At 39.8% G+C, this 15,151-nt stretch overlaps 1 protein-coding gene across 1 annotated transcript in view; it reads right to left on the bottom strand.

Moving 5' to 3' along the window:
• Hmgcr (3-hydroxy-3-methylglutaryl-CoA reductase) overlaps positions 1–13,621 on the bottom strand; it is a 23,408-nt gene extending 9,787 nt beyond the window's left edge. The window contains exons 1-11 of the mRNA XM_008829731.3: positions 13,484–13,621; positions 8,727–8,914; positions 8,202–8,313; positions 7,847–7,934; positions 7,115–7,199; positions 5,348–5,453; positions 2,546–2,652; positions 2,325–2,441; positions 1,308–1,468; positions 943–1,190; positions 650–828 (exon numbers count right to left, since the gene is read on the bottom strand). Coding sequence (XP_008827953.1) covers positions 650–828; positions 943–1,190; positions 1,308–1,468; positions 2,325–2,441; positions 2,546–2,652; positions 5,348–5,453; positions 7,115–7,199; positions 7,847–7,934; positions 8,202–8,313; positions 8,727–8,891 — 1,368 coding nt within the window. The 5' untranslated portion in view covers positions 8,892–8,914; positions 13,484–13,621. The remainder of the gene's footprint in view (positions 1–649; positions 829–942; positions 1,191–1,307; positions 1,469–2,324; positions 2,442–2,545; positions 2,653–5,347; positions 5,454–7,114; positions 7,200–7,846; positions 7,935–8,201; positions 8,314–8,726; positions 8,915–13,483) is intronic.
• Between the last annotated feature and the right edge of the window lie 1,530 nt (positions 13,622–15,151).

Here is a 15,151-nt window from a genome sequence, read left to right as displayed (position 1 = left end):
TTTATCAATTACATCTTATTAAAGCAGGGGTGAGGTGGGACTTTATCTTCAAACATGAAATTTCTTTTTTTTGAGACAAGGTCTCACTGTGTGGACTCTCAGCCAGATTAAACAGATGTGGCTGGAGCACATTATTTATGTTAAGAGTATAAATGATGTATAGTCGTACAGGCTGAACACAGTGTTCAACTTTCAGGCAGGAAAAGCCAGCTTCTCTATTGGTTCAAAATTACAAAACAAAGCAAAAAGAAATTTCCTATCTTTGAAGCTCACCTCTGTGTTAAGCACTGTCTAGGCTTTAACACATGAGGGTACAAAAGCTGCTCATTTCTATGATAAGCAGTAATAAATGACAAAGAGTTTTGAAACTTGCTGGAATCAGAAAATCTCAAACCCTGCTCCTAACATTACCATTTCCTCAATGTATTACTTCAGGTTATTAAACCTCCTAGGCCTTGGGCTGCTCATCTCTACAATGGCGATAATTCAAACTACTTTGCAAGGTTATGGGGGATAAATACAGTTCAGATAAACCATTAACACTGTGACTAGAACTTGGCAGCACTCTGTAATACTAATTTTCCATTCCTTTGCTAAAAACACCTTTTTTAAAGAAAAAATCCAAGTGAGTCCATGCCATTGTCCTCACCTCAGCACTCCCAAGTATCTGCAGACATTCTTCATTAGGCCGAGGCTCACTGGGCAGTTCAATTTCAGGTTCCCGTGTCCCCAGTACTGATGGTGTACTGGGTAAGGAGGTGCCACCAACCATAAATACAGCTCTGTTTGAAGTCTCAGTTTCTGCTACTAATGGTTTTATAACTTCAACTGTTTGAAAAAAATCAAAAGAAATCTGAAAACTCTGAACCTCACTTTTAAAATGATCTCAACTTTATAAGAAATCAGAGTGGCAGAACTGAAATAAAGGAAACAGGAAAATACCTTTTTTATCTTGGTTCACCCCTGTCTCCTCCTCCACCGGTGGGAGTTTCTGGTGATTCCTGACCAGCAGAGGCTCACGCCTGCAACAGCTATCTTGTGCTTTCTTTGGGGTCACTACAGGAGATGTGATAGGATTTTTTAATGAGAGTGTAGACTCTGTCTCTGCTTGTTCAAAGAAAATGTACTTGACAGCCAGAAGGAGAGCTAAACTGAGTGTAATAACTTGTTCAATATCCATGCTGATCATCCTAAATAAAAAAAAAGCAAATTAACGTTATTATTCATAAATGTAAGAGGTACAACCCGACCTTAAAACAACACAGAGTACTATGATTAACATACAACAGTGGGTTTCAGTCACTTACTTGGAGAGATAGAATTGCCAGAGGGAAACACTTGGTTCAATTCTCTTGGACATGTCTTCATCCAGTCCTAAAGAAACCTTAGAATGTTCTGCTGTGCTATTTTGAGGAGAAGGATCAGCTATCCAGCGACTATGAGCATGGACAAGAACCAAGCCTAAAGACTGAAAGAAAATAAAAATGTAATCATGGGGAGGAGATAAAAAAAAAATTTAATCATGTACTCCACCTCTCAGAAGAATTGAAACTTCTCATCCCTAACAACTGCACAACCAGACACTGTGTCTTTCTTGGCCTTAAATTACTCTAAGAAAGCCACCAGTTTGTTATGTGACTATATGTGGCTAATGAAAATAATGGCCCCATCACTGCTGAAACATTCCAAAAGAACAGGTTTCCAAAGATAGAAGAACTTGAAAAATCGATTTAGGGCTGAGAGCCTAAAATGACCAAGAACCCCAGCAGCATGTGGTGGCATACACCTGGAATCCCAGGACTCAGAAGGCTGAGGCAGACTGCAAGTTCAAAGCCAGCCTTGTGTATATAGTGAGACCCTGCTGAAAAAAAAACAAAAAACTAAATAAAGTCCCAGAGGCTCAAAGAAACAAAGTTAAAAAAAAGAGGGGAGGAGGGGAGGGCTGGAGAGATGATTCAGCAGTTAAGAGCTCTGGCTGCTCTTGCAGAAGTCCCAGGCTTCAGTTCCCAGTACTCAAATGGCAGCTAACTACCATCTGTAACTTCAGTGTCAGAGCACCCAACACACTCTTCTGGCCTCTGTGGGCATTGCATGTATGTAATGCACATATATAAATACAGGTAAAACATTCATAGACATAAAGTAAAAATAAATAAATCTTTGAAAAAAGAAAAATAAGAAAAGAGAGGACAGTAGAATTATCACCAAAAAGAGACAAAAATCACATAAACAAAATAGGAAGCTAAGAACAAACAAACAGATACCCACATTATAAGAAAAGAGAGCACTGGAACCAGGGATATTAAGGGGAAAAAAGTCTTTACCATAATCATCTTGACCCTTTGGGTTACAGGATTTGGTTTATTTTCTTCTTCTTCTAAAACTCGGGCAAAATGGCTGAGCTGCCAAATTGGACGGCCCTCACGGCTTTCCCGAGAAAGCTACAAAGTAAGGCAACATTACATCAGAAGGTACAGATTTTTAGGCAAACTGATATGAGAAATGCTACTCTTTTAACTAATGCCATCAGGGAAACTATTCTTACCTCTAACACCAAGGACACACAAGCTGGGAAAAAAGTCATGAATACGAAGTAGTTGGCAAGAACGGACATGCAGCCAAAGCAGCACATGATTTCAAGCTGACGCACCCCTGCTTAGAGAAAGAGGAAATGCAAAATTGGTAAAATGTGTGGGCTTTTGATATGGCATATATCACAAAGGCAGAAAAACTCACATAAACATTATGACATGAAGTTCTTTGCTGACCCCTGGAAACAGAATTAGCAACTCAAAGGTAAGGCTGAGGCTTTAAGAATAGTAATTATGAAATTCTGAGTCCTTCAAGGATAGAGACCTTAACTTCTCCCACATTCCCAACATTATATCCAGGCTTCCGATAGTGTTTACTATGACCAACAAATGTTTACAATTCTGTTATCAAATGGTAGTAGTGGCTGAGACCAGAATCTACGACCAGCTGCTCTGATGGAGGAACTTCCATCCTCCAACTGCACTGCTCACCTAGACGCACCACAAATGCAATTCACTTTGAACCGAAGACACTGTATGAAAGAACATCAACAGCCATTTATGCCATTCTTAATATATCAAAATATTTCTTGCATAGCACTGTTTGAATTCCTGTATAACCTTTATAGTACCTACTGATATTTTTACTTTTATTTCATTGATCTGTCTGAAAATAATACAATGCAAAATGTTGATTCAGGATTGAAAACTAACAACTATGTCACTTCAAAATGTTTCAGGAATCACTTGATAATTTGAAATCGAAGGTACCAGAATTATGGTGGCCAGAAAGGAACTTAACCAACTACTACTCCTTTACTTTACAAACATAATGCTCTTCACAACTTAGCCATTACCTATGTTTTTCTACATTAGTAACTCATGTTGCTTCATATATTCTCCAGGCATTCTTCCTCACTGTCTCAAGTCTCTCTGCCACTTTGGTACTATTCAAGATGGAACCAGTTCACAGACTTCCAAGAAGCTATGTCTGCCTTTTGTGTATGTGCTAAGGATGAAACACAGAGCCTACATATGCAAAGCACACACTAGCCCTGAGCTACATTCTATCCAGCATGTTTCTTTTGCACTGGTTTTTTAAGTTTGCACTGGCTTCTGCAACTATACATCCAGTCAATTCCTTTGTCCATATCTCTAACCATATCCTGACAAGGGATCCAACCTGCTGCTTTCTGCATTATATTCAAATGAAGAAGCCTTTGTATCAAGGCCTCCTATGATTTCCTGGTTAATCCTTTACATCTCATACACTCTTTGGCTTCAAGAAAATCATTTACATATGTTTTCACTTGATTGACATTTCATTTGATGTTAGTGGTAGTGACACAATTGTATCTTTGTTAATAAATTTACACCTCCAAAAAGGTTATTTTTTAAAAAAATAAACGTGTGTGTGTGTGTGTGTGTGTGTGCGCGCGCGCGCGCACTGAGGACAACCTCAGGTGTCTTTCCTTGCCACCCCCCTTATTCCTTATTTGGGACAGAGTCTCTGTTGCTCTGCTGCTCATGCCAAGCTACCTGGCCCATGAGCTTCTGGAAATTCCCTTGTCTCTGCCTCCTATCTCATCACAGGGGGCAGAGGGATCAGATGCACACTAGCATGCCCAGCTCTATACGGGTTCTGGAGAATCTGGAGAATCTTATGTACATGTCAAGCACTTTACCCACTGAGTCAGCTCCCTGAACCTCCAGAAAAGTGAATTTTAAGGCATGCAATTTTTTGGAGTGGGCTGCAGAGAACCCAGGTAGTTACTATTGAGCCAAACCCCCAGCAACAGGTATGTAAATTTTTAAAAATTTAAAATTTCTTTCTTAAACAAAAATGTGTTGAATGGCAGAATATCTATGTACCCTTAGGAATTTAGAAACATTATATACTGAACATCACACCAAGTACAGAGACAATCAAATACTCTCTTAAAAGCAAAATAATTCTAATTTAATGGAGAAAGACCAAGCTCTCTTATTGAGAGGTATAAGGCCCCAGGGAAGACACTAGAACACTAGTACATGAGTGTAACTTTTAGCTAGGCACGGTGATATACACTTGTAATCTTAGCACTCAGGAAACAATAAAACAGGCCTGAGGCTATGTGGCAAGACTGTTTTACACACACACACACACACACACACACACACACACACACACACAAAGTTATGGTCTTCATAAGAATGCCATAAAATTTAGTCCTAATGACTAAGAAACCTTACATTAGCAAGATATATTCATTCTGAAAACTTTCTATGCCAGGCCATAATTTCATTATATGTAAATGGAGTCCTATGTTCGATATTTAGCATTTAATTCTCTGGTATCCAATTAAGGATGAGAAAACAAGTATTGATGCTAATGCTGGGTACTTGCTCAGATGTACTGCTTACTATCGGATTAAACCTTCCCAAACACCTCATTAGATGACCTAGCTCAGATCTGTACAATACCCAACTCCTGCACTGCCTCCAACATGACAATTAAAACACAAGGAACCAAGGCACTTATATAGTCTAGGTAACAGCAAGGACTTTCCAGACTAGCATGGATGCAATCTTGGTTGCAAACCAACAGCAAAAACCAAAAACCCCCTAAAGTGGAATAAAGAAGGAAAAGACGGCACGAGTGAAAAACAAGTAACACATTAGCAGCCTGCTACTACACACAGGTCATACATATCCACACTATTATTTACAATGTAAGCATAATTGACCTAAGAATTCAAGAATAAATAATGCAAATCTAAGACATTTCTCCCTTTAATGACCTACTTATTTTAATGTATTAGAAATTGCTTACAAACCTGACATGGTGCCAACTCCAATTACAAGGCATTCAACAAGAGCATCAAGGGTGAACGTGGGGCCTAAAATGGCCATTCCACGAGCAATATTTTCCCTTACTTCATCCTAAAACACAGACCAAACACTAATAAAAGTACAGGTTAACTTTTTCAAGTGCTAAAGAACATCCTGGGTCCCACAGTAAAATCAAACATTACTCAAAGAATATCTAATATAGTAAGATTAGCATGTACTCAAGAGGCAAAATGGGGACATAATAAAGACAATTAAACAAGAAGAAGTAAGCCCTGCCTCCTTACCACTGAATGATGTATTTCTAGAGAGTATCCATTGATGTGGTATGAGGATCCCACCACTTAAATTCCACATAATTAAACCCTTTAGCATTTTACGTTTTGGCTCCCACTGACAGAAGCTTAGATAAAATATTTGAGATCACATTAGTATTATAAACCCTAGATAATTTTCTTACCAGAATGCCCAAATGATCATAAAGCATTATCCAATACATAATTAAAACAGAACTATGAGTTATTTCATAGCCAGGGGGTGGGGGGTGGGTCAGTGGTTGAGTACTTGACAAACATGTAAAAGGCCTGAGGTTCAATCCCTGGCACTGAAGGAAAATTATAAAAAGGCTGAGATCTACTAAGGACATGGTAGTGCATGTCTGCAATCCCAGCACTCAAGTTGGCAGGAGCAGGAGGATCACTTTATGCTCAAGACAGCCTGGGATACACAGTGAGATCTCATCTCAAAAAATTTTTTAAAAAAGGGGTTGGGGGTGGTAGCTGGAGAGATGTCTCAGTGGTTAAGAGCACTGGCTACTCTTGCAGAGGACCTGGGTTCAATTCCCAGCATCCACATGGTGGCTAACAACCACCCATAACTCCAGTTTCTATCCTCCCTCTTCTGACCTCCTAAGGCACTGCATGTCACAGGTGCACTCAATATATGCAGGCAATACACTCATACATAAAATAAAAATAATAAAAATATTTTAAGTCAAAAAAGTATTTTGATACCAGGGTATTTTTAAAATGTTGGCTTTATTAATGTCACTAATGAACATCAAGATGAATCTTAAGATCAGAAATAAAATGGTGATTTGAGGGGCTTGAAAATAAATGTGCCCTTCTACTAGATCTGCTGTGGTTTGACTGTGAAATGTCCCTCAGAGGCTTGTGTTTGAACCCTTGGTCCTCAGCTGTTGGTACTGCTTGAGAAGGCTGTGGAACTTTTAGGAGGTGGAGTCTCCCTGGAGGAAATGGATCCCTGAGGGGTGGGCTTTGGGGTTGTAAAACCCAACCTTCTTCTTTCTAACAGAAGGAATATTGTGAGCCATCTCCGGCCCCTGCTGCCATGCTTTCCCTGCCTTGAAGAACTCTATCTCTCTTGGAATAGTAAAGAAACCCTTCCTTCCTTAAATTGTTCCTTGTCAGGTATTGGGTCTTAGCAATGAGCAAAGTAACCAAAATACCCACTCTGCTCTGTGTTTCAACAAGCAGTTTACTTATTCAAGTCATTTCACCATAATTTCTGAAGACTTCCAATGGAAAATGGAGAAATAGCTATAGATTATATCTGAGTCGTTAAATTAATGGAACTACTCCTGGGGCACTTACACAAACCAGTCTCAGAACTAAAGTCTTACAGCTAAGGCAATTTCTGGATTTTGGACAATGAAGAAATTTTATTAACCCTTATTAATGTAAATAAACTTAAAGGAATACTATCCACATTTCTGGCTTATAAGTAATACTCACCTGTGAGTTAGAACTTAGGGCAAACTTTGCTAATGCACTCGCTCTAGAAAGATCAATCAAAAGCAGGAAAAAGGGCAAAGCTTCACTGGAAAAAAAAAAAAATCAGATGACATACACATTTAATGGAGGAAAAATAATGGTTTAGAAAAGCTCTTTTTAAACAACCCTCTTATCCCCTACACTTTGTACAATCATATAGTCTATATACCTTTCTGCTAGAATCCTTTGGTATCCTCAAAGCTGACAGATACTTAACCCTAACTATTTGCTAAATTTTGTTTTGTTTCATTGTTTTGTTTCCTACTCCTAGAAATACATCCTAAGGAAATAATTTGAATGTGAACAAAAATTTGCCTATAAAGATATTCATCACAGTGGTATTTATGGAGAAATATCAACTTAATCCAACATTAGGTGATTTAAAAACTACAAAGCATTTGTATTACATACAATATAGCTACCACTAGGAACTTAGTTTAACATTAAGGCTGTGAAAAGATGTCGATTAATTATTATTAGGCAAAGAATTTAAGACAGCATGTTATATGACACCCAAAAAATAAGTATTAAAATAAGTGAGAGAGTATGCATCAAAATGTTTACAGCTAATAGCAAAGTTAGCTAATAGTAAGGTGTTCTAAACCTTTAAATTTACATATTACCTTTATAGCATGGGAAATAGAGGGTCTTAAAATTTTTGAAAGAATAAACATTTAGGCTTCAAATACTTACTTTAAGCCTGTCAGTTCTTTATCTAAGAAGTGAATTACAACAGTACTGAATACGAAACTTGAGAAAATTGTGAACAGGCCAGCAATACCTAAAATGACAAAATTCAACATTCAAAAATCTTTATTTTCTATGACACAAATACTAACGTTGTTTTACACAGCACTCTGATATGAACAATAATATTTTCTTCCATATTATATTATTGACTTTAGAATGTCAAATCGCCAGTAATAAGAATTTAGAAATTACCAAATACACTGTACTCTTTCAGCAATATAAACTTCCAAATAAGTTTTGAACAAATTGTCTTTCCAGTCTAATGGCATGCAAAAGAGGAAATATATAAAAGCATTACCCAAAATATATTTTGATCCAAGTTGACGCAAGTTCTGGAACTGGAAGTAGATATACAGAATCGCTATGCATCGTGTAATTGTTAGAATAATAATGTCACTGCTTAAAACATCCTATTCAGAGAGAAAAGAAAACTCCAATAGGTTTGACTTTCAAAATAAGCATTCAAAAGTAAGAATTTTCATTCTGTATGTCACTACTTTACATATTACCGCAAGGATGTAAATGCAGAGACAGAGCAAATCAAATAAAAAGAGCCAATATGGAAATCAAAAATTGAAAACACTATGATTCTTCACGTTTTCCAGAGTCACAAAAGTTCTATTTCTCATAATCAATCACAGTCATTTGAATTCAAAAGGCATTTCTAATACATTCCCATACTGTGTTAGTAGTTGGAAATCTAAGGTAAGTTCATGAGTACTAAAGATTTTACTCAGAATTTTGGGGAGTTATAGTTCTCTATAAAGCAGACATTTAGAAATTGAAAATGTAATTTACTCAATATCAAATTAATTTCACTAACCTCTTCAAATTTGGGGCATTCATAATTCCAACCGCAGATCTTGTTGTTACCAGTAAACATGTTCATGGACATCATACAGATGGTAAGTGTCACTGTTCCCACAATAACTTCCCAGGGATGGGAGGCCACAAAGAGGCCATGCATTCGGAAAAGTCTTGACAACATTGTAGCTACACAGTCCTTGGATCCTGGGGGGAATATCACATATGAACACTTAGTATATATAGCTCACTTTCAGGAAAATGCTTTAAGTATGCTTAAACTCTAAGCAGTATTTTAAACACAGGACTCTCTCGGTGTTCCATATAATTCTGGGTAGTATCAGTAATGCTAAATTAAAACAACTCTTACTAGCTTAAACTTTTGAAACCTTAATACTCACTGGCAACCAACTTATATACAATCATTTAAAAACTGCATTTTTTTTTCTGAGTTCAAGCATTTAAGATCAACCCCTAGCAATTATGTAAGCCAAGAAGAGGAGAATAAAGCAAAAAGCAAACATGAAAAACAACTATACATATTTTCTAGTTACTCAGCTATAAAACCTATAAACACCCTTTTTACCATGCACATGCTTGAACAAAAGTACTACCAAAGAATCTACTTGCCAAGTAGATAAATCACGGTGAATTTATAAGCTCCTCAGAGGGCAGGAATCCATTACACTATTTTAGTCTAAAATACGTTAAGGCATAATGTCATTAGCAAAATGATGTTTAATAAACCTCCCAAAACTTGCTGTCACTAGAAGTCTTTTCTAGATATTTCTATATTAGTAAAAGGAGACAAGATTTTTGCTATGGTAACTATTTTTCTTCCAGCAAACAGTAGAGCTAGAAATCAATGGAAATGCGTTAGATGCAAAATGCTCCTAAAACTATTATAGCTAGCCAGAACTAGAAAGTCAGTAGAAAAGGATGGCTTGCTGCAATGTACTCGGAAAGACCCCGAAGGGGTAAATATACAGCTCAGGGCAAGGCCTTTCATCCAATCTCTAGCACAACAAGAAAGCAAAACAACAAACTTCTTGTTGACAAAAGGACTCTCAACAATGGAACAAGATCTGAGCTAACGACAACCATGATTTCCCATCCCCATGTTTGCTGGCTAAATAATTTTGATATTCCAATTTTGAAAGCATCTTGTATAGTCACTGATGGCCTACAAAGATAGTTGTAAGCCTTATTTCTTACACTTAAAACTAATGACTATGATGAAACATATTACACATAAACATCTACTACAATTAAGATTTGAAAGCAAGAACCAAAGAGATGGTAAAGGCACTTGCCTCCACGCCTGACTCCAACTCCTGCAAACTGTGCTGAGACCACACTCATAGCACTGGAACACACACAGACACACACACAGACACACACACACACACACACACACTGATTTGGCATTAGAGCATAAATTCACATAAGTTTCACATTATTTGCTTAAAAAAGTGATATCTACTGAAGACAGTAAAAAAAATAAATAAATAAAAGAAAGCAATAATCTAACAAAGTACCTTAAAAAGGGGTAGGTAGCTTTGAAGAATAATGCCAATTAGCAAATACATCTCAACACAGCACTACATTTTCTCTACATTTCAGCAACACCAGACTACATGCCAGGATAGCTGGTTCTCAAGTTCTAAGTGACAATTCATTCATTCCATGAGGAAATCAATTTTGTTGGTAAGAACATATTTTAGTTAAATAAAATAGAAAATAATGCAAAACTAGTTGCTGGGTAAGACCCAAAGCATGTATCATGAAATTATTCATGATTATGTAATATGTAATGTGTTCCTTACTGTGGGTCTCAATTTTAAAAGGCTAGCAATCAAATCAATGAAGTATAAAAATGTGTCATGCACCTGCCTGTATTTATTCATGCCTCTTCAACTGTGCACCATGAATTTTACCATTTTACGCTCCAGCATCTTGCACTTAGATCTATCACTGTTCAACAAATGCCCGGAAAATGATCAACAACAAAATACTTTCTATTCAGGGCCAGGATTTAAAGTATGAAATTTAAACAAGTCTAAGAATTGAACTCCACTTAATTCTCTTAAGAAATTACATGTTTGGGGCTGGAGAGATGGATCAGCAGTTAAGAGCACTGACTGCTCTTGCAGAGGACCCAAGTTCAACTCCCAGCACCCACATGGTGGCTAACAACCACCCATAACTCCAGTTCCAGGGGATCCAACGCCTTCTTGTTCTGACCTCTACAGGCATTGCATGACATGGGTGCACTTACACATAACATAAGTTTTGAAAAAGAAATGACATGTTCTTCAGCTTTTATCACATAACCTCTTTTGTAAATCAAAAACTAAAACTCTGCAAACTGGACTAAAGGATGACCTTCAAGGTTCTAGAAGGTAAATTAGTTTAAAACTACACAAAAATTACTTCTAATTCACCATCCCCTACAAGCAACTTTCCAACTTACATTCTTCTCTGAGTCAATATTATTCATCACTACTAAAAAGTTAATTCCATTGAATTAAAATCTGAACTGCTATCAGGAAGAAATCCCAATATGATTATAAATTAGTTTAAAACAATCACACAATCACACATAAGGCATATCAGATTTTCCATTGACTTGATTTCCTGGTGGCATTGTCAAGTCTGCAACATTTTTTCCCTAGGTATAAAACTGTATTTACAACACTGAAGAAAAAAATTACTCACAATCCTGTGAACCACCCCAAACACAGAGAACCACGCCTACTTGGAAATATAAATTGAGCAGTGTTACAAAGATGTTTCAAAACTAACCATAATTATAAACCATCTCTTCTCATGGGCACCCTCCCATTTTTCTGTGACTATGAAAGCATTTACAGGCTATAGAATCCAATCTTCCACCTTCACGGCCATTATAAGTGACACCAGCCAGCTATGGGATAGATAGCGCATACAAGTTCAATAGACAGTTTTTTAAAAAAAATTTTATTTTTATTTTGTGTGTACGCGTGTATTGCCTGCATGTAGGTAAGTGCATGTAGTGTTGTGCAATGCCCGCGGAGGTCAGAATAGGCTATCGGATCCCCTGGAACTGGAGTTACGGACAGTTGTTAGCTGCCACGTGGGTGCTGGGATTTGAACCCGGGTCTTCTCCAAGAACAGCCAGTGTTCTTAACCGCTGAGCCACCTCTCCAGCCCCAATAGACAGCTTTAATGCTGTGCTTCAATAACAACTTACTGAAAACAGGGTAAATAAACTTATTTAAATGACGTATAGTGCAAACATTTCACACTCTTTAAAGGTATGAAAATTTAAATTTACTGAAATCTTGTTGTAATACATACATGTTGTCCCTTTGAAGGCAAGAACCATATCCTAAACCGCAGCCACTTTTAATCCCAATAGGATGTAACATTCTGCTTCTCAACCTACAATCCTTCAAAACCATCATCATCTTGCACTCGAAAACAGGAAGCTTGGGTTCTATACCCAACTCTATTACACATTACCTATTTGTAAGCCTATCTTCTCTGTTCATTTTGAAGTTCTTGGACCAAAGTATTAATGGAACACTATGAAACTGCCGTTTTTGTAGGTTTAAAAATGGTTCTGTTTCAGATACTAGTGATTTCATGAGTGTTAACAGTGTAGATATTGATCCCATAATATGAGCATCTGCGCAGGGCCTAGAAATTAGACTTAAAGTGCATACACACTTGGTGCTGTGATGCCACATACAAGTTTTCACGTTAATCCTGTGATTTCTATCTTTCACCAATCAGTTCCTATTTGTGCTTCCTGACAAACTGATCAGATTCTAGAAAGAAATTACAACAAAGCAAGCTTGCAAATCTAGTCTAGCCTCCGAGTCTACCCTGGCCTTTGCCAGATATTCCCTAAATGAATTAAAAATCTGCCACTGCATGGAAAATAAACTCACAAGTAAACAAAAAAACAAGAATCCCTACTTTATAAGATGCTGAAATTGGGCGTGATGACTTAGTGAGGCCCAGAAACAAATGTTTCCTATTGCTTTAAAGAATCTTGACCTGAGAAGGCGTATCCTCAAACATGAAAGATTACACATGAATGCCTCAGAAGAAATACGGAAACTTCTCCCTGCCTCAGAACTCTATTGCTTAACATGTAAACCTTGAAAGTATGGTTTCCCTAACTCAAATCAAATTAATTGACTGAAAAAGGTATAAGGTAAAAGCATCAGTACCTACGAGCCTACGCCCCTTGGTTAAAAGACAAGGCGGACAGGCAGGCCCGGTACTAGCCCTGACTGACATCCGCATCCTCTTGACCCTCTCTCAGGATTACAAAGCTCGTCACATCCACGCACATCCCCGGCTCTGGGTCAGTTAGCCGTGATTAGCCTACAAGGAACCCTACCCATCACTTTCAAGAAAGGTGCAGACAGACGCACAGCAGCTTTGGGGCGTGACCGCCTGGACAGCGCGGACAACTCTCCCCGGAGCTCCGCGAGCATCTGCTCCCGCCGTCCTGCGACCCCGCCTCGGACGTGCCCCTGCCTCCCACCGGTTCCGCCCCGTCGCCCAGAGCTGCCCGGCCAGCACGGCCCCCTCGGGATCTGGCTCCCGACAGCTGCGTCGCCCGGCAGGGTCCGGCCTTCAGGCCCCGCCGGGCTGCGTGCTGGGCCTCAAGGACGTCTCCTCCCGGCCGCGGCTCCTCCGCAACCGCCTAGCAGGCCCGGGCGGGGCTCGAGACTTGCCGCCCGCAGCTCCACGGCCCCGGTCCCGCCGTCTCCCGCTCACCTCCGGATCTCACTGGAAGCCACCGAGCCGCCGTCGGCGCTCCGACCGTCTCCCGCCCACCGAGCCTCGGGGCGGAAGGAACTCTGCTCTGACGCACGCTCGGGACCGCCGCGCTGCCGCCAATAAGGAAGGATCGTCCGATCGCCTAGCCAATCACCGGGCGGCTGCTCAGCCTGACGGCCTACGTCACGAACGGTCGCCCTAACAACCGCCCACAGCTCTCACCCGGGCGGAGAACGGGCACCGCACCATCTCTCACCACGGCCGAGCCAACCAATGGCTGATCGAGTCCCAGCACGGAGGCCTGCCTATTGGTCCCAGAGCCGTGGGGGCGCGAGCGTGGAAGCCACCCGGACGACAGCGATAGGGGATTCCGCGGGTGGAGTGCGCCCCCCCCACTCCGGCACCAGAATCTGACCTGAGGCTGTCCTGCCTGTGAGAGTACCCCTGAGAGGCCAGTGTCAGAGCTGGAGCTTGGGGATGAAGGCGGGGTTAGATTTAGAACAGAAAGCCGGGTTACTTAGTGGAGAGAGATGGGGGAGGGGGAGCAGTGGGGTCTCAACAAAAGAGGACTAGGGAAAATGGAGCGTGGCAGCTAGGTGTAACCCTAATCCCAAGGATGCTTCCCTGCGACTTACCCATCAGTGCCAATGGCTCCAGCTCTCTGTGTCTGTTTCTCCTGCGTGGGGCACCGGTCCCACATTTGATTCTTGCTGAAATGTTCTTCTCTAGCGTCTTCTTTGAATGCCCTCTGCTCTCTGCCTGGTTGCATGTCTTTATCATCTCCTAGAACAATGCAATAGCCTCTCCTAACTGGTCTTCCCACTCTTGGGTGCTTGCATCTTCCAGTGCTTTGTGGCGCTTGTGCTGCAGCAGTCTTCTCTTATGCCATAGACCTAAGTCATCACGAGTCTCCTGTCTGCGAAGAACTTCACACTACCTTACCATCCCATCCCATATCTCATCTCTTGACTGCCTGAGCTGAACATTTCAGCCTAACATAACTGGCCCTTCTTCGGTTGTACTGAATAGCTTTTGACACCCCTGCTTATGATCTTAGTTTAACCCGGATATACCTACCCAGTTTAAAAATGTTGAAATCCTAATTATACCTCAAGGATCATTCATATGCCACCTCCTTTCCTGATTCTCTCCAACATATGTCATCTCTCTCTATTTTGAACGCCCATAACATTTCCATAATAGACTGTGACTTATTATGTTATGTGGCAACTTCATACAGAGAGGAATTGGTTCTTCACTCAATTTTTAAGACTATATTTTCAAACAGTACCTGGAAAATACTATACACTCAAGTAGTATTTTCAATAAACTAAAAGAGTGTCTTGCTGAATTGTCTTAATTGTTATAAAATAGGGGTTGCCTCCATTTCACAAAAAGAAAAAAGTTGTTAAGCAACTTGAATTAGTTGCTTGAAAACTAAGATTTCACTTCATATTTAAGGCTTGTGCTGGTTCTCCCATACTCCACTGTAGAGCCTTTATTCATATCTCTTTACAAATACTCTGAAATATTCATATGTGCAATGAACTGGTGCTTAGCACTGTAGGTGTAGCAACAAACATGGCACACATGGTAACTGTCAGAGGAAAGAGACTAGAACTGGTCCAAGATGGCGGTAGTCTATAAAGAGCGTCTTCAAAGAAA

The sequence above is a fragment of the Nannospalax galili genome, unplaced genomic scaffold (assembly GCF_000622305.1).
Source record: "Nannospalax galili isolate Female #2095 unplaced genomic scaffold, S.galili_v1.0 scaffold1054, whole genome shotgun sequence".
NCBI classification, from domain to species: domain Eukaryota; kingdom Metazoa; phylum Chordata; class Mammalia; order Rodentia; family Spalacidae; genus Nannospalax; species Nannospalax galili.
The sequence above is the reverse complement of the archived record's forward strand: the minus strand, read 5'-3'. Positions and strand labels throughout refer to the sequence as shown.